We start from the raw sequence: 20,224 nt of genomic DNA on the forward strand, positions 1-20,224 counted from the left end.
ATTTTTGTAGAGAATACATAAAAATGCATGAAGAAAACATGGGGTGTGTGTGTGGGCGGGTGGTTGTGTAGGTAAGTCTGCACTAAATGTTAGCGATGCTTATCTCTGCTTGATGAGATTCTAGGTAATAATTACCTTGCTTTTGTGTATTTTCTGGCATTTCAGAAATAACAAGAAAAGCAATTAACATAAGAATTTATTGAATGCTAGCGCAAAAACGACCTGATCATGGTAGTCTTTTAATAAAACACAGGATTCCATTCCATTTTCAGTCTTTTCTACGTACGTATGAAGTAAAAGTGCTATGGATTCGTTTAAAGCAATGTTGTTTGGACAAAAAGGTGGTAGAGAAGTTTCCCTTTTGTCAAGGGTTTCCAATCTCCCCATGGAAACATTCGCTTGCCTCTTGCCGGCAGAAAGGAGACGGCTCTATTCAGTAGATTGGGTGGGGACAAGAGCACCGGCTCCGTCTCCTTCCGCAGGAGTGGGGCTGCATCCCCCGTGGTTGGGATCCGGAGCGGCAGCGACCCCGGAGTGACGGAGTGACGGAGTGACTGAGTGACACGGCCTCCCGGCGAGCATGCCTGGAAGCGCCGCGAGCCGGAGGCTGCCCCGGAGGACGCTGGGAACCACGCGCGGAGGCCGCTGACGCGCAGGCGCACCGGCCACAGCTGCGCTACGTGGGAGCATCTCGGCGCTGCGCGGGGGGCTGCCGGCTGCCGGGCGAGGGGGCGAGGGCGAGCGTGGCGAGCCGGCCAGCTGGGTGAGCGGGGGCTGCGCCGGGTCCGGGGCGGGAGCGACGGGAAGCGCCGGCTCCGCCCCGCCTGCGGTCCCCCGTGGCGCGTGGTGCGCCCGGCGGCCCAGGGTCGCGCTCAAAGACCGCGAGGTCCAGGCCTGGAGAAAGGTTTATTCTCTCCGTTGCTGGAGGAGACGGGATTGCAGGGGTTCCGTGATTTGCCACGGCCAAGCGAAGCGAAGGAGCTGGGATTCAAGCCCAGTGCCTTCGGGATTTCAAATCTCAAGACTAGTTTAAACAGAGTACTACCTACAACAAAGAACTGAGCTTTATTCATCTCTTTGTGCTTCATGACACCAGTACCGTGGTTTGGGCTGTGTATATCCACCGTCTCCATGTACCTTTTGTAAAAAATAATCACTATTGGTGTAAGTTCTAGAATTTTGACTGTGTGACTGAGCTTTCTAGATCCTTTTGCTAACTAATGTTTTCTGTCCAGTTTCACCAGGCGGCTATAGAGGTGGCTGCTTAGAAACCTGGACCCTCCAGCTGCTTGCTAAGGAGACAGAGCTCAAGACGAGATGTTCCTTGCGAGCCTAGACATTTAAAAGGTCCAGACTCTGGATTTTGGTACTGTATGTTCCCAGGTGCGCCAGAGTGGAGGACTCCAGCACAACTGGGAAGCCCGAGTTTCCAGCAGTTTGCTTATCAAAAGTGGCCAAGCCAAATAGGACCTTCTGCTTTGTGGGCTGAGACAGAGAGCCCCATAAAGGAGTGCTGAAGTCATCATGCTACAGCAGCTCCTAATCACCCTGCCCATGGAGGCCAGCACCTGGGTGAAGTTGCGCCATCCAAAGAAGGCCAAGGAGGGGGCGCCCCTGTGGGAGGATGTGACTAAGATGTTTGAAGGAGAAGGTGAGAATAGGCTGGTTGGCGGGAAGGAGGAAAAGCAGCGTCTTCTAGTGTGAGAAGGAAGGTAGACAGCTGAGCGGAAGCATCCCTTGGGGAGGCAATTGGGTAAAAGGTCTCTGGAGTTCTTGATTATGGCTCCTGGCCTGGAGTTTTCCTGAATAGTACTGTAAGTTCAACCTGAACCCAATATCTAAGTGTCATGACTGTATATGTTATTTCTTTTCATTTTCCCCATGTGGGGCAATGAAGACTTGCCTAATTTTCTTTATTTTACAGTGAGGAAATTTGAATCAAATGAGAGACCTGTCCAGGCACTTCTTGGCTAGGTCAGAAGTAGAAGGCAGCAGGGAAAGCACCAGGTGAGCCTGGAGTATCTTGTGCTAGAAAGCAAGGAAGAGTCCAAAGACTGATGGACATGTACCAGCAAGATGGCAAGTTTGGAGAAACTTAGGACTGTTAAGTATACAGATTGATTGTAACACCTTGAATAAATATAATTCCATAAGTTCATGATGACACTTAAAATAGAGAAAGGAGGAAGACTCATTAACCAACAGTGGTGGTGATTCATATGCTGATTTCTCACTTTGGAAATAAATTATTATGGGAACGAAGAATGCATTTACCTTGCGTTTTAGATCATTTGCAATTGCTGAGGGAAAGCTTTTTACAGAAAATATCTGCCAATAAAAAGAGTAGAAGGAATGATAAGCTATTTTACTATAAATGAAATAATTGAAAAGCTAATGGGGCAGGGTATTCACAGGGTGCCAAAGTATTGCCCCCATAAATTACTTGCTAAATTCTAAGGAAAGAACATTCTTTTCCAATGGCGATATCTGGTGGTCACTGTCTTTTTTTTTTTTTTTTTTTAAGATTTTATTTATTTACTTAAGAGGGAGAGGAAGAAGCAGACTCCTCACTGAGCAGGAGTGAGTAGTGGGGCTTGATCCCAGGACCCTGGGATCATGACCTGAGCCAAAGGCAAATTCTTAACCATCTGAGCCACCCAGGTGCCCTTGGTGGTCACTCTCTTAACCAAATGTGTCAATGATGGGATAACCTCACATTTTGTGTCTTCTGGGTAGTGTAATAAAAAGCACATTAGTATCACTCATGAAGAATTCCTGCCAAAATATTTAACCTGGTCCTAAATTGAGCTTAAAGGCTGAACTTCTGGCTTAAAGAAAATACAGGGGATTGACAAGGTAAACCTTAAGGTAAGGACAATGATTTATTTGCCTTAATTCCTAGTTCATATTTTTAATAGCTAAATTCAGCCAGTATTGGAATTCTAGCAACCTGGCAGGGTGTTATGCTTAACACTTTAGCAGATAGAAAAAAAAAATGAACCAGATAGTTTCTACCCATATATTCATACTAATATTCAATTGAGGAAGATAATTATATAAATAAATATAACAGGAGGCAGTCTGAGATCGATATCTAAGCCGAGATAAAAACAAGCTTTGGAAGAGTACAGGGAAGAGGAGGCTTTCTTTTCATTAAGAGTGTTTGAGAAAACTTCACCTGAACCGGTCCAGAAGGATATCTCAGTTTTTCACCAAGTAGGAGGTATGTTCAAAGAAGGGTGACTGGGGCTATGTGGGTGGGTGAGTCCAGTGGATGAAGAAGGGTAGAGAAACAACAATGGACTGGTCATGGAGGATCTTGAAATCCATGGGAAAGTATTTGGATTTTTCTTTCTTCTCAGTGGGGAAGCTTTGAGGATTTTTGAACAGAGGAGTGGCCCAGTAGATCTGTGCTTCTGGACCAGTGTTGACCATTGGGGAGTATTAATGCCCAAAGCAGTGCACTGTAGCTCCTTTTCATTAAGGAGGCTCCAGTCTGCTCTCAGTTGCTCTAAGTGTCCCTCTCTGTGAATGTTTTGAGAGAGGAGCTGTGTTCAGCAGGTCTGCAAGCTGTTTTTCTATTTGGGAAGATGTAAACCTCATGGCTCTTCTCCTATCTCAGTTTTGCTCTCTCAGGATGTTGATGAGACCCAGGGAGAAAGTCTCAAGGACGAAGTCACCTCTAGGCCCTCGACAGTGGAATCTCAGGTGGGTTGGAGTTTCCTGTCGCTTTCTTAAACTTGTTTCTCAGATTCTAAGAGCCTTGGACTTTGATTTTCTTTGGCTTAACTTGCTGGGTTGGATTTTCTTAGCCTGTTCTAAACCAACCCACATTGATTGATTTCACTGGTAATTTTCCCACCAATAGTAGACAGTTCCTCATAATAGGAGATTCACCATAATAGAAGGTTCCTGAGGAAACTTCTTGTTTCAGACAAGCCTCTGGCCATTTATCCAACACATTGAAAAATCGTGGGGGATGGGCTAAATGGGTGATGGGTATTAAGGAGTACACTTGTTATGATGAGCACTGGGTGTTATGTGTAAGTGATGAATCACTAAATTCTACTCCTGAAACCAATATTACACTATATTCTATATTCTAACTAGAATTTAAATAAAAATTTGAAAAAGTAAAAATAAAAATTGTCCTGGTGTGTGTGTGTGTGTGTAAAAGTATATAATGTAGTTCTTGCCCTGAAACCTCACAGTGTCATCTAGGGGAAAGACAAACAAAACATTTTTTTTTTTTACTTAAATTCAATATAGCACATCATTCGTTTCAGATGTAAAACATTTTAGGCAACATTTAAAAATTAACAGAATGCGGTTCTGACATCCTTGGAGATGTAATGCACTTCATTAATGACCTTTAAGAGAGGATTGCTGGTCATATTTTGGAGCAGAATTGTAGATGAAAAGGGAAATGAGTAGAGAAGTTACTGGCAGGTCATGAAGGGCACACACTAAATAGGCTGACCCGAAAAGAAAGGAAAACTTCCAAGAGCAGTTTAATAGTGTCTGTGTATCATAAATGAGCTAATCAGAAAACCACTGGCAGCAGGCAAAGCTCTGTGCTACCAAACCCCCAAATCATAGGGAACCTCAGAAAATAAACAGAAAATCAATATAGAAGGAGATATTCTTAGAGAACAGAAGACTTTTATAGTGGAATGATCTTAGTTTTTAAAATAACAATGGTATAGGGTTTAATCCCGTATCTTTAACATTCCTCAAATTCAGTTTTCTAATGGGTTAAATGTGGATGCTATTGCCAGCCCAATAGGCCTGAAATGCCTTCCAGACTTTTTATAATACCTAAAAAGCAGTAGAGTCATCTTTATACTTAAGGAATGTGTTATTATCTTAGTCTTCTGGCTTCTGGGTTCTCTTTGCATTTGGTGACATTTTTAAAAATAACCATAAAATGGTTATTTAATTTGTGTGGATCGTACATGACAGGCTCTTGTACTTTACAACATGGTATCTGCTTTGGTCAAATCTTCCTTACTAGGCAGAATTCATGCTCCCTCCAGGAATGTGCTGTTCTCACGTACTTTTCTTACTAACAGAAATACCCAGCTAATGGTGTTTTATCTATGCTGAAATGTTCTCATTTTATTTTATTTAATATTTTATTTATTTATTCATGAGAGACAGACGGAGAGAGAAAGGGAGAGAGAGAGAGAGAAAAGCAGAGGGAGAAGCAGGCTCCCAAGGAGCAGGGAGCCTGATGCGGGACTCGATCCCAGGATCCTGGGATCATGACCTGAGCCGAAGGCAGACGCTTAACCATCTGAGCCACCCAGGCGCCCGAAATGTTCTCATTTTAACCAATTCTCTCAGCCCAACAAAGGTCCCTGTCTTCTCTTGCAGCGTTAGCCTCTTTTGAACTCTCCCTTTCCTCAAATATTCCTGATCTTTATTGTCCTTAATCCAAATTATTATATAACTGCTCTGAGACCTTCTTTAATATTTCATGAGTATTTCTCCTTCAGCCAAATGATAAGTTGCAAAAGACAACTTACATGCTTTCTGCATTGTTTGTAATCTCCTGCAGAGAGTCAGCCAACCAATTTTCAAGAGAGTGTCCAAGTAGACTTGGCTAGAATCTCTTAGCATGTAGGCAATATTAGAACTGAAAAGGAACATATTTGATATTCTAGGGACTATTGACCTTCAAGGACATATCTGTGGACTTCACCCAGGAGGAGTGGGGGCAACTGGCCCCTGCTCACCGGAATCTATACCGGGAGGTGATGCTGGAGAACTATGGGAACCTGGTCTCTGTGGGTAAGGATGAGTTCCCCTTACAACCAGAACCTGCCTGTTGGAAGAAAATCTTTGTTTCTAACCAAAGTGCTATGCTTGGGCTTTGGGTTGTGATAGAGCTTTCTAGTTCCCTCTAAACAGCAAGTTCAGGATAGCTGTGGTCTTTTCTGTCCCGGTCTTTCTACTCTACCCCTCAGCAGGCCTGAATACCAAAGAACTGTCTTTAAATTCTTGGGATGGCTCTTTGACCTCAGCACATGCAGTGTTTTCTTTTTCATGAGCAGGATATCAGCTCTCCAAACCTGGTGTGATTTCCCAGTTGGAGAAAGGAGAAGAGCCATGGCTGATCGAGAGAGAGATTTCAGGAAGTCCAAGTTCAGGTAAGAGCAAGACAGTTGGGGCCTTTGTCATGTTTGCTGGAGAGCTCCACTTGAGGCCTTCTCCAGGCTGTGGGGAAGACCATACTATCTGGATGGGACCCCCGAGAAACCTGATTACCACCTACATTTGCCTCTTCTCATTAGTTTCTCTGGAGTAGTGGGGAAAGAGATGCCTTTCTCCTCAGGGTTAGTTTTCTTGACTAATTCTCCTGACCTGACTTTCATGATTTTCTTGCTTTCTCCAGTATTCCAAACCTTGCCCTGATCATAGCTTCTTTCTCCTGTCCATTCAGGTATTCATGGGTCTTCTCTCATTAAGGAAGCACCTTTCACCAGATTCTCATGTCATTTTATCATGGATCTCACTCTCACGATTCCTTTTAAAATTTTTTCCTGAATCTTACTCTGTAATCATAGTTTCAATTCTGATTCTCTTTTTAACTTGTATAGTTTAACTTTTTATTTCAGATAACTTAGGACTGTGTGAGAAATCTACACAGAATTCCTTCTTACCAAATCAAACAGATTTTAACAGCCTTCTTCATCTGAGAACAGGAATGACAGCTGTTCATCCAGGTGGCCTCTGTGAGTCCTGTGCCTACGTTAGCTGCATCTTACAGAGGAGGAAAAGAAGGCTCACAGGTTAAGAAATTTGTCCAGCATCACTTAGCTCCTGGTTGGTGGAGCTGGTATTTGAATTCGAATCCTCCTGACTCCACAGTTTGTGTTCTTACGGTGCAATTCTACACAGCGGCGTTAGGTTCATAGACCTCACCACCTTCTTGGTATCTGTCCTTTCCTCCACCAGCCAGTTTAATAATTTTTATCTCCTCTGTCTCTCTTATTGCCTTTTCAGTGCTTCTCATCAATATCCTTTTTAATGCAGATACATCATTTCCACCTCTGTTAGGATAGGTTAAATGACTATAGCAGATCGACTTTAAAATGTGGCTCAAACGGAATAGGAATTTCTTGCTCATACACTGGTCTTGGGGAAGTGGTTAGGCCAATGCCACTTCTTTTCCACCTAGCGGATCTGGGATTGAGATTTCTCCCACACGGTGGTTGCACCATCCCCTAGGGCCTGCTCCTCATCTAAGGATAGCCAGCAGCAGGATAAGAGCATGCAGGAGTCCCATCTGGGAGCTTTAATGGGCCAGCCTGGAGTGGTTCACGTGACTTTTCACTCTGAGTCACTTGTGGGAGAAACCTTTGTCCCTTCACTCAAATCAAAATCAAGGAAGATTGGGAAATATAGTGTAGTTGCGTGTCCAGAAATGGGAAGAACAGATTTTGGTGAATATCCAACAGTGTCTGCCACAATCCCTGAGGGGCCTCTGTCTTTTACGCTGCTGTTCTGTATCCGCACAAATGCCCACAAATGCATTGTGATGGTTTCAGTTGTTCCTTGACACCTGTATTTTCCATATTTTCATCTTTGTCTCATACATCCATATGAACTCTATTCCCACATACCCCTGGTATTTAGGACATCTCTGTCTAGATGCACTGTTGTCACTTCAAACCCAATACATCTGAAAACAGAGACCATCCTTTCTCCCAAGCAGATTTCTCATCCTGACTCCTATTCTTTTAGTCTCAAAGACCAAAAATCATGGTATCAGCAAGAATGTATCATGTTTTTATACTCTCAGTGCTTCCTCATTTCTCATGCTTCTCCGATATTACCTGCTAGTAGATCCACTTTTCCTCTTCTTTTTTAAAAATTATTTTTATTTTTTATTTTTTTTAAAGACTGTATTTATTTATTTGTCACAGAAAGAGAGAAAGCACAAGCAGGGGAAGCAGCAGGCAGATGGAGAGGGAGAAGCAGGCTTCCCGCTGAGCAGGGAGCCCGATGCAGGGCTTGTTCCCAGGACCCTGGGATCATGACCTGAGCTGAAAGGCAGATGCTTAACCAACTGAGCCACCCAGGCACCCCTATTTTTAAAGATTTTATTTATTTATTTATTTGTCAGAGAGAGAGAGGGGAGAAAGAGCACAAGCAGGCAGAGGGAGAAGCAGGCTCCCAGCTGAGCAAGGAATCTGATGCAGGACTTAATCCTAGGACCCTGTGATCATGACCTGAGCCGAAAGCAAATGCTTAACTGACTGAACCCAGGTGCCCCTTCTTCTCCTCTTCATCTTTGTTGATGCAGTGCCAAGACAAGTTCCCATGATCTCATGCCTATTACTATGATTTTTAGTTGTATTTTTGATGTTTTATTATTTTTCTGAATCATTTTGAATGTTACTGTCAGATTTGACCTCTTGAAATATGACATTTTTCTTGTTCTTACCCTAAAAAGTTAAGTGACTCCTTATTCCCTGTAATAAGTAATATAAACATCTCTACTTGCTTTTTTAAAAAAGATTTTATTTACTTATTTGCAAGAGTGGGAGTGGGAGCGCAAGTGGCGGGGAGGAGCAGAGGAAGAGGGAGAGAGAGAATCTCAAGCAGACTCCATGCTAAGCATGGAATCCGACATGAGGCTTGATTTCACAACCCTGAGATCATGACCTGAGCTGAAACCAAGAGTCGGATGCTTAACCAACTGAGGCACCCAGGCACCCCCTCTCTACTTGCTTTTTAAGTCCACTCCAAGATTTATCCAGCTATTTCCAAGCACTTCATATGTACTATTACTAAGGTGAGGTTAGAAATCCTGGGGAACAGGAGTTTGTTGTGAACGGGGAATATTGGTAGTTTAAGATGGCAGGGTCCAGAATGGATGGAAGGTAATAGAAAGAGAATAAAAACTAGAGAAACTCCCTCTTCCAAAAACAATTGTCCCATATATACTATGGATAGACTATATAGTCTCTATCCTTTAAGATTTTACAGTATAGTTAATAATGTGTCACAAATTCAGAAGCCCATTTTTCACACATACAGTTATAGGCAAGAATTATAATGATTGATAAAAATCGAGTGAACTTACTGGGACGGGCACCCACGTCTACTGAGAGCACACATATCTAGAACCCAGTAATTCCTCTTTAGTAAATCCTATGAAATATTGACAGGAGTGTAAACAAATGTTTGCATAATGATTACATGAAAAACTGGAGACAACCTCAATATTTTTCAGTAAAGAAAAGTCAAATTATGATTCGCCAACCAGTGGAATGCAGTGGGATGCATTGCGCTTCTTAAAAAGAATGAGAGAAATCTAAATGTACAGACAGGACGGCCCATAAGATATAGTTGAATAAAAAACAAAACAGATGCAGAACTATATATATCCCTTTTTTGTGCAGATTTATATTTGTGACCATACAAACATAAATGCACACATTCACATATACATACTGTTGGGAATATCTAAATGGATGTATTCCAAAATCCTAAGAGACTGAGGGAATGGAGATGAGATTGGAGAGGCTATTCTCCTATATTATTTAATGTTTTATTTTAATGTGTAGAAAGTATGAGATAAATACTTGAAAAAAACTTTTTTTAATAGAGAAAATTTTGTCGTAGAACTATGGACTTGAGATGATATGGCACTAGAATCCTGTGTTCCTTAATCTTATCTCTTGATATTTACCCTTACAACAATGCTCTCTTCTTAGTGCACTTCCTTCTGGAATTCACATGGATGAACTCCTCCCAATTCCTGGAAGTCCCCTTCCATACTCTAAAAGCTTCTTTCTTTTGACCATTTCTTCATTTCCTTTTATATTAGCTTTAAAGGGGGCAGAACTACATTTAAGATAGTCCAAGGTTTCTATGCTTGGTACATGTTCATTTTCCCCCTCTATGGCCATTTATTTTTTAAAGTGCACTGAAGGGGCATCTGGGTGGCTCAGTCGTTAAGTGTCTGCCTTCAGCTCAGGTCATGATCCCGGGGTCCTGGGATTGAGCCCCGCATCAGGCTCCCTGCTCAGCGGGAAACCTGCTTCTCCCTCTCCCACCCCCCTGCTTGTGTTCCTGCTCTTGCTATCTCTCTCTGTGTCAAATAAATAAATAAAATCTTTAAAAAAATATAAAGTGCACTGAATGTGGGTCATTTGTATTTTGGGATTTCTTTCAGACTTGGAGAATAAAACAGAAACCAGGGAGTCAACCTTAAAGAATGATATTTCAGGGGAAGAATTACACCATGGCCTAAGGAAGGAACAGTCCACAAGAAGAAGCACCATATATTCCACATTGGGAAGAGTCTCCAAATGTGATAAGTTAGAAAGCCACCAGGAAAACCAAGGAATGGGTGAGCGGCAGATCCCCTTGACCCACAAGGAAACACTCACCCAGGAGAGAGGCCGAGAATCTAACAGATTTGAGAAAAGTATTAATGTGAGCTCAAAAGTTATTCCTGGACAAGAAGGTCCTCCAAGAAAAAAAGACCATAAATATGATATATCTAGAAAGAAAAGTAGATACAATTTAGATTTGATCAATGATTCAAGGAGTTATACAAGAATGAAAACTTTTGAATGTAATATTTGTGAAAAAATCTTCAAACAGCTCATTCACCTTACAGAACACATGAGAATTCATACTGGAGAGAAACCTTTCCGATGTAAAGAGTGTGGAAAAGCCTTTAGCCAAAGTTCATCCCTTATTCCACATCAGAGAATCCATACTGGTGAGAAACCCTATGAATGTAAGGAATGTGGGAAAACCTTCAGACATCCATCATCTCTTACTCAACATGTTAGAATCCATACTGGGGAGAAGCCCTATGAATGTGGCATATGTGAGAAAGCATTCAGCCAGAGCATTGGGCTGATCCAGCACCTGAGAACTCATGTTAGAGATAAACCTTTCACCTGCAAAGATTGTGGAAAAGCATTTTTCCAGATTAGACACCTTAGGCAACATGAGATTATTCATACGGGTGTGAAACCCTACATTTGTAATGTATGCAGTAAAACCTTCAGCCATAGCACGTACCTAACTCAACACCAGAGAACTCATACTGGGGAAAGACCATATAAATGTAAGGAATGTGGGAAAGCCTTTAGCCAGAGAATTCATCTTTCTATTCATCAGAGAGTCCACACGGGAGTGAAACCTTATGAATGCAGTCATTGTGGGAAAGCTTTTAGGCATGATTCATCCTTTGCTAAACATCAGAGAATTCATACTGGAGAAAAACCTTATGATTGTAATGAATGTGGAAAAGCCTTCAGCTGTAGTTCATCACTTATTAGACATTGCAAAACACACTTAAGAAATACCTTCAGCAATGATATGTGACATGTTCAACATCAAAGAATCCTCATAATGGAACAAAAGCCTCTAAATCAGAGGTTTTCTGACTTTTGGATTTCAAGAAGCAATGAATTTTTTTAACGACTTGATCCAATGTTACAACTATCAGTTTTGCCATATTAAAGAAAGTACCTTTTACCAACATTGCTTCAGAAAAGAAAGGGCATTTTAATATTTTTAAATATAGGAAGGATGTAATCATTAGGAATAATACTTAACATTGAATTAAGTTAGCTTTATGAAAATCTCCCAAATTTGTCTTTATTTTTCTCATTTCATTATGGGCCAGTGAAAAGTTCATCATGCCAAATTATTGATACTTGGATTGGCTTTTGAGAATCACTGTTTTAATATCCCTTAAATAATCAGAATAAAATATAAAGTATAATTTTTTACTATAGACCTTTATATGGCTAGAAGAGGTATAAAAAAATACTGGTTGGCTCATTTCTAGAAGAAATAATGTAAAGGAACCTTTCTAGAATTGATAGATAACCTACTACACATGAAATAACTTAAGTATATTTTATGGTTTCTTGTAGAGAATTGGCAAACTTTTCATAAAGGGCCAGATGGTAAGCATGTTAGGTATTGTGGGTCATATGTGGGTCATATTGTGGGTCATACTGTCAGACCACTCAACTCACAATGTTAGTGCAAAAACATCCAGAGAGACCTATAAACCAGGGTATCTCAGCCTTGGCACTGCTGATATTTTGGGCCAGATGTTTTAGGCAGCTGTCCTGTGCACAACAGAGGGTTTAGCAGTATCTCTGGCCACAAGTTGCCAGTAACAGATGCCAATAGTGTCCCCCCTGCCCCGTAACAACCAAAAATGTCTCCAGATGTCGCTAGATGTGCCCTGGGGGTCAAGATTGTACTCATGAAGTACTTGAAAACCATTGACCTAAATGAATGGGTGTAGCTCTGTTCCAATAAACAGTAAACTTCATGCAAAAAATTGGTGTTTGGTTGCATTTAGCCTGAGAGCTGCAGTTTACCATTCCTGCTATACAGTACATAAATAACTGTACCCCTCTTGCCCCTGAGCAAGCACAGCAAGAATAGTGATTGGTCATATAAGGTTATAGGGTGGTGGTTTTTTTTTTTTTTTTTAATCTGCTTTGCTGGAACTTTTTTTTTTTTAAAGATTTTATTCATTTATTTTGGCAGAGAGAGACACAGCGAGAGAGGGAACACAAGCAGGGGGAGTGGGAGAGGGAGAATCAGGCTTCCCGCAGAGCAGGGAGCCTGATGCGGGGCTCGATCCCAGGACCCTGGGATCATGAGCTGAAGGCAGACGCTTAACGACTGAGCCACCCAGGCGCCCCGCTGGAACTTTTTTTTTAAAAAGATTTTTATTTATTTATTTTACAGAGAGAGACACAGCGAGAGAGGGAACACAAGCAGAGGGAATGGGAGAGGGAGAAGCAGGCTTCCCGCCAAGCAGGGAGCCCGATGCGGGGCTTGATCCCAGGAGCCTGGGATCATGACCAGAGCTGAAGGCAAACGCTTAATGACTAAGGGTGCCACACAGGCACCCCTGCTTTGCTGGAACTTTTGATGTGTTCTGCTATAATGTCATATTAAAACCTTAGACATTTTATATAATTTCTGGAATAGTTCTAGCATTCAACCATATAATATAACCTGAGGAGGTTTATCATCACTTATTTGACAGTGTTTCCCATGTGACTTGACATACCAAATAAGCCTAATTAGTCAAAAAGACTTCATTTAGTAGTTGAATTTTGGGAAGTTTATCTGAAATATCAGAAGATTTTAAAGTACACGCCTAAGTAAGATTATAGATCATTTAAAAACTTAATTGGGGCACTTGAGTGGCTCAGTTGGTTGAACGTCTGACTTTTGGTTTCAGGTGAGGTCATGACCTCAGGGTCATGAGATCGAGCCCTGTGTCAGGCCCCATGCTCAGTGGGGAGTCTACGTGAGGTTCTCTCTCCCTCTCCCTCTGCCCTCCCCCTGCTCTCTCTCTCTCTCAAATCTTTTTTTTTTTAAGATTTTATTTATTTATTTGAGAGAGAGAGAGAATGAGAGATAGAGAGCACGAGAGGGAGGAGGGTCAGAGGGAGAAGCAGACTCCCTGCCGAGCAGGGAGCCCGATGTGGGACTCGATTCCGGGACTCCAGGATCATGACCTGAGCTGAAGGCAGTCGCTTAACCAACTGAGCCACCCAGGCGCCCTCTCTCAAATCTTTAAAAAAAATTAAAAATAATTGTCTATCAGCCAAGGTGGCAATAAGATTCTTTTTTTTTTAAAGATTTTATTTATTTATTCATGAGAGAGAGAGAGAGAGGCAGAGGGAGAAGCAGGCTCCCAAGGAGCAGGGAGCCCAATGCGGGACTCGATCCCAGGACTCCAGGATCATGACCTGAGCTGAAGGCAGACGCTTAACCATCTGAGCCACCTAGGTGCCCGTGGCAATAAGATTCTAAAGGCAAATGCAGAGGATTACATAATTGTTAATAGAAGTTTAATGTTGAGAAGATTCCATTTTAAAGACCAAACTTAGAAACTTTGTTTTTCTAGGCTGAGTAAAGATACAGAATAATCTTTGTTTACAACTTAAACTAATAACCTAAGAAAACTACCATTTTAACAGAGAAAAACCAAATTCCAATCTTATACTGGCGTACTTCCAATATTAAAACTCATTTATTTCGGGGCACCTGGGTGGTTCAGTCGTTAAGCATCTGCCTTTGGCTCAGATCATGGTCCCAGGGTCCTGGGATCGAGCCCCGCATGGGGCTCCCTGCTCAGCGGGAGGCCTGCTTCTCCCTCTCCTACTCCCCCTGCTTGTGTTCCCTCTCTTGCTGTGTATCTCTCTGTCAAATAAATAAAATCTTAAAAAAAAAACTCATTTATTTCAACAAGATGAATTTTTTAAAAAAATTTTTATTTATTTATTTGAGAAAGAGAGCAGGAGCAGAGGGGCAGAGGGAGAGAGAGAAGCAGGCTCCCGCTGAGCAGGGAGCCTCACCGGGCACCCCATCCCAGGACCCTGAGACCATGACCTGAGCCGAAGGCAGATGCTTGACCGGCTGAGCCACCCAGGTGCCCCAACAAGATGAACTTTTTAAAAAATCATGCAGACCTTCCTTTTTCCTCCCTGTCGTCTCCCATGTTGATATATGCTTAATGAGACAAGGACATGCAGGGTGCTGCACGGATCTGAGTTTTTGTGGTGGGTGCTGTGACGTGCTGACCAGAATCCCCATTAGGAATGAAGGACTCTGTGCTGCAGGGAATGTAGCCAATAGTCCTCAACTCACACACCATCAGGGGCTGCATTAACTGAAGACAGCTGCCTTGTCAAAGGGCATACCCTCTGCCCAGGTTGTTACATCCAATGACTATTATAAAAGTCCAGCCCTTTTGCCCCAATTTAGGATGGTTCTGAAGGGTAATCCAACTTTTAGAAGTCCTCAGAGTCAATGAAGGCTCCTGTTGATAGTGTCTCATCTTGCTCTCCTACACTCCCTTCTCTTCTCCGCGTGTTGATCATTCCCTAATAAACTTTTTTTTACATATTAATCTCCATAATCTTAGTCCTGACCACGTGCAAAATTCCTTTCCAGATTCCCTTCTCACAAACATACAACTTTACTTTTCACATTCAGATTTTGTTCTAAGTTTTCTCTCTTTAAATAACCAGTCTCACTTTCCTTGCATCACATCTGCTTGTTTGTTCTCAGGTCACCCATAAAACTTCACAAGGCATCAAAGTTCTAAGGTTTTTTTTTCCCCTTCCCTGACAAATTTTGCAGTGGAGATAACATGAACTTATTTGAATTTCAGTAAACACAAGCAGAGTGAAAGTTTTATATATAATGCTGATAATTCTAAAGACGTCCATTTGATTAAGCCAACAACCTTAAATTAGTTTTAATACTGAATATTTTCCAAGCTCATGTGAACTTATAAAACATTTGGGTTAGTTTCTATCTTTGAGTTTTAGAATATCCAACTCCTACAAGCACTTACTTTAAACCAACTAAGTAGAGCTCTTTTATAAATTAATTTTAGCAATACCACCCTGGGGTAGAGAAAATATCTCACATTTATAATATTCATGGACACAAAAGTACACAAACAAGATGCAAGCAAAATCTTAAAGGCCCAATTTCCAAATGTCTTCTTTTTACAAAACAAATCTAATGGCAAGATGGTATTATAATGTATGGATCCATTCATTGGTCATTTTTCTCTGTATTGTGGCCAAGCAGCATTACAAAAAATGATTTCCCAGTTTTGGAAAATAGCCCAAAGGGCTGCATGGGGGGATCAAATAGTCATTTCCCATTTCCCAATGAGAACATAGCCAGTTTTATCCAAAGATACCAGAAGATGCAGCAACAAACAAACCAAATGAAGCCCAACCTCTGTGAGCATTGATTCCTCCCCAAAGTCAGGGCTTCCCCGACTCAACCAAACAACTTCCTCATCAACTTTTTAGAAAAGGAAGCTAAAAGAACCAATACCCCCTATTTGGAGGCATCTGAATGGGAGGAAGAAATCTAAGATCTAAACCAAACAGGAGAAAGAAAGAAGCTCACATGCTCTCCATATGAAACTCATCCAGAAATCTCTGTCTAAACCAAACCCAAAGCTGTTTTCTTGCCACAAGAGTTAAATTAAGTGGAAGGCACCCAATGGGGGGGGGGGCTGGGGATCGTCCCCAAGAGAAAGATCCTAGGCAGTGGCTAGGACTCATCCCTGGACTCCTGTTACAGGCTGAGGTCGATGAACCATACACAAAGAGCTCCTCCCCAAATTTGTAAGCTAACCCAAGTTCATCCACCAAATGGATAGCAAAGACAATCAGGCATTTAGTATGCAGCAAGGAAAGGGGTTATTCGAGAGGCGGCAAAATGAGGAGATGGGAGGGCAGATCTCAAATCTGCCTCTCCCAGGAGAGTCTGGGAAATTTAAAGGCAAACAAAAAGGGTAAAAATTTGCAGTTGCATTTATTAGTCTGCAGCTACAATTAGTCCCATTAATGCTTTGGTTACAGGTTTCACTAATTTTCTCAGAATATTGAAAATGTAATACTCGTGAGTGGTGTTTGGAGGTTGGGGGGGGAGCACCAACCTGGACAATTCAGTACACAGCAGTATTACTGTTAGAGCTAAAATAATGTTTCACCCCCTTCATTACAGGGATAACATAGAGGATTCTTTTTGTTATTTTGAGTCTTGTGTGTGCTTTTACATAATTAGGATCATGGTTTAGCTGCTTTTGGAACTGCAATTTTTTTTTCACTGAATATTAGGTTGTGCTCAGATCCTAAGCCTTCATAGCAGAGTGATAAAGAGTTTGCATTTAGGAATCATAAAAATTTGTATTCAAATTCCAACTCTACCACCCCTAGCTTTGTGATCTTAGTCAAACTTAATCTTATTTTTTCATCTGTCAAGAGGCATTTTTAATAGACGCTACACAACAGGTTTATTATGCCAGGTACACATAACCACTCAAACCCAGAAACTATTAATATTGCATTTTATGGCTTTTCTGCTTGTGATAAAAAAGTAAATGCTCATTTATGAAATTACAGAGATGTATAAAGAATACAAACATGACAGAACCCAGATATACCAATGTTAAAGTGTTGATTAAAAAGGCAACATTGTTGGGCGCCTGGGTGGCTCAGGTCGTCATCCTGGAGTCCCGAGATCAAGTCTCGAAGCAGGCTCCCTGCTGAGGGAGCCTCCACCCTCTCATGCTCTCTATCATTCTCTCTCTCAATAAATAAATAAAAATCTTTAAAAAAATAAATAAAAAGACAACATTGTGGGGTGCCTGGGTGGCTCAGATGGTTAAGCATCTGACTCTTGTTTTTGGCTCAGGTCATGATCTTGGGGTTGTGGGATTGAGCCCTGCATTGGGCTCCATGCTCAGCGGGGAGTCTGCTTGTGATTTTTTTCTCCCTCTCCCTCCCCCTCTGCTCCTCCCCCCTCCACTCGCCACACACTCTCTCTTTCTCTAAAATAAAAAATCTTTTGAAAAGACAACATCATATGATTCCATTTATATAAAGTATCAAAAGTAGTGAAAATCATAGAAACAGTAGAACGGCCATTCCCAGGGACTAGAGGGGGGGTGACAGGGGGAGTTCTTGTTTAATGGGTATAGAGTTTCAGATTTTCAAAAATCTGAAAAAGTTCTGGAGGTCTGTTTCACAATGTGAATATAGTTAATGCTATGGAACTGTACACTTAAAAGTGGTTAAGATGGTAAATTTTATGTTATGTGTTTTACCACACACACACACACACACACACAATTTTTGGATGTGTTTCTTTCCAGTGGACACACTCTAGTACCCAGTTTGAAAAATTCTTCCAACGCACTTGTACCAGTGCCATATCACTTCTTCACTGACCGTTACCAGTCACGTCCTCCCTTCTCTCCCCACCCAGCTTTTAGTTATGCAGCTGCAAATGCCCTCCACTCCATATACATATGTAGTTAACACCTTTCCTCAGGGCAAAAAAGCCTTTTACAAGTTGGATTACCTCCGGGATCCTGACTTTCTCTTTTTTGCCCTCTCTTAGACACTTTGTTATGGGCAGAATTGTGTCCTCCCCTGCCCTTGCCAAATTCATATGTTGAAACCCTAACCTCTAGTACCTCAGAATGTGACTGAATAAATTTATTAATCACTTTAAAGAAGTGATTAAGAGAAAATGAGTCATTAGGGTATGCTCTAATCCAACCTGACCGGTGTCCTTATAAGAAGAGGAAATTTGGACACACAGAGAGACACCAGGGGCCTGCAAGCACACAGAGGAAAGACCATGTGAGGACATAGAATGAGGCAGCCATTTGCAGCCAAGCAGTAAAGCCTCAGGAGAAACCAACTCTGCTGACGTAGGCAGGCCAGGTCTGAGGACCCAGAGGGGGGGCCTGCAGGACCAGCCCAGAAGGTCCTCTGCTTTATACAGGATAGAAATCAAGCTCAAGCCAGGAGGAAGTGAGAGCAGAGTATATTGAATAGTGTAAGTGATAGAGTATATTAGAGTATCTGGGAGACTCATAAAAGGAGAAGCGAGTCTCTATATTGCTTGGGGTTAGGTGTTTATATTGGAAAGAGGTCCAGGATATGTGTTCCTTTAGGAATCCAGGTCTGATTAAAGGTGTCAGTGAACAATAGCTGTTATTCTATATTTATAGAATAACAGTGTTGGCAGAGGTTTGTTCAAAGCTAATGTCCTGGAGCTCAGGATCCGGTTCTTCTTAGATGTTATCAGGTATGTGGGGGCCTAGGACGAAACTGAGGGAATGATTAACTTTCTTGCTTCCCCTTTGGAGTGGGAACATAGAGCTTCCTTGGTTTACTCAGATGCAAGGTGAAAGATAAAACACGAGTAAATGGGGCCTAGCAAGGAAACAGCAGAGACGGAGACTTTCTAAAATGGAGTCCCTTCAGTTTCCCTATCTCTGCTGACACCTGGACCCTGGACTTCTAGTCTCCAGAACTGTGAGAAAAGAAATGTCTGTTGTTTCAAGCCACCCGGTCTGTGGTATTTTGTTGTGGCAGTCCTAGCAAACTAATGCACTCCTTTAAGAACATTAAAAATATATATTCCAGACTTTTTTTTTCTTTTTTTTCTGAGAGGGGGAGAGAGAGAGACAATGAGAGAGAGTCTCAAGCAGATTCCATGCCTGATGCGGGGCTCGATCTCCCAACCCTGAGATCATGACCTGAGTCAAAACCAAGAGTTGGATGCTTCATCGACTGAGCCCCCCAGGCACCCCCAGACTTCAGTTTTTAATTTTATTGCTTTCTGAGGTGAGTTGATAGAAATATCCTAGCCCCACTATTATCAGAAAGAGAAAGTCTTCATTATCCCATTTCCACACGCTGTTCCCTCATAACGCTTACCATCATCTGGGGTGTTACTAATTTCTCTATTTTTTATCCTTAAAAAGAAAACCACAGGCTCAAAATGGGGCCACCTAGGCCAAATCATTAAACTGGGGCTTAATAGCTAAGCTAATTACAATTCCAGCCACCCCCAGAAATGTAGTCTCTAACAAGTCAACCAGGAATTTTGTGATCTGGCACCACTAAGCTAATATGTCACATGGGCCCTCTCCATCCCCCAAAGGTAAATGAGGTAATCCACCTAATCAGACCCCCAGCGCTAACCCTTAAGAGAAGGTGACCTTACCTGGAACAATCCTTTCTTTTCCTTTGCTAGCAACTTCCTCGCCCCCCTCCTATAAAAACCTTCTATTTTATACAACTCCCTAGCGCTCCCCTCTACTTGCTAGATGGGATGCTACCCCATTCATGAATCAATAAAGCCAATTAGATCTTCAACTGTACTGGGTTGAATTTGTTTAACATTATTTAATTCCTCACGAATTAAGAACCAAGAGAGCAGGGACCATTTTGATACCCGCTATAATGCTCAAGAGCCTGTAACAATGCGGGACCGATTGTAGGCACTCAAGACAGTTGCTGAACGAATGAATGACAGGATGACAAAGAAGGGATTCCCCCACCGGAAGAGCTGGCGGGCCACGTGGTCCCTCCGGCTGCCGCCTAGCCCCGCCCACGGCGGGCAGGCTTACCGCTGCCCCTGGGTCTGGGCGCCCTCTGCGGGCTCCGCCGCTCCCGCGCCGGGTTTTCGGGCGCGCCGGCTTCCCGGGAGAGGGCGGGCTCGGGGCGTCCCCTCGTGGGCGGAGCCCGCAGCGGGGCGTGCGGAGCCGCCGGAAGACGCGCGCGCCGGGCGGTTGGCTGCGCGGTCGCGTGGGGTGGCCGGACCGGGAACGGGGCGGCGCGGGCGCGGGCGCGACCGGCGCCGCGGGCGACGGCGG

The 20,224-nt window shown here is 42.6% G+C and overlaps 1 protein-coding gene across 5 annotated transcripts; it reads left to right on the forward strand.

Moving 5' to 3' along the window:
• Nucleotides 1-640: 640 nt before the first annotated feature.
• ZFP69B (ZFP69 zinc finger protein B) lies at nt 641-12,347 on the forward strand. 5 transcript variants are annotated; one of them, XM_035727427.1, is made up of 7 exons: nt 641-763; nt 1,236-1,383; nt 1,925-3,223; nt 3,623-3,708; nt 5,667-5,793; nt 6,057-6,152; nt 10,190-12,347. In XM_035727427.1, the coding sequence occupies exons 5-7, from the start codon at nt 5,760-5,762 to the stop codon at nt 11,356-11,358; spliced, it is 1,299 nt and encodes a 432-aa protein (XP_035583320.1). In that variant the 5' UTR covers nt 641-763; nt 1,236-1,383; nt 1,925-3,223; nt 3,623-3,708; nt 5,667-5,759; the 3' UTR covers nt 11,359-12,347. The 5 variants fall into 5 exon arrangements, with proteins under 5 accessions (XP_035583320.1, XP_035583321.1, XP_035583322.1 ...); XM_035727428.1 differs by having other exon boundaries at nt 1,925-2,868; nt 3,074-3,708; XM_035727429.1 differs by having other exon boundaries at nt 1,925-2,868.
• The last annotated feature ends 7,877 nt before the right edge of the window (nt 12,348-20,224 follow it).

This window comes from Zalophus californianus, chromosome 4, assembly GCF_009762305.2.
Source record: "Zalophus californianus isolate mZalCal1 chromosome 4, mZalCal1.pri.v2, whole genome shotgun sequence".
In the NCBI taxonomy this organism is placed as follows: domain Eukaryota; kingdom Metazoa; phylum Chordata; class Mammalia; order Carnivora; family Otariidae; genus Zalophus; species Zalophus californianus.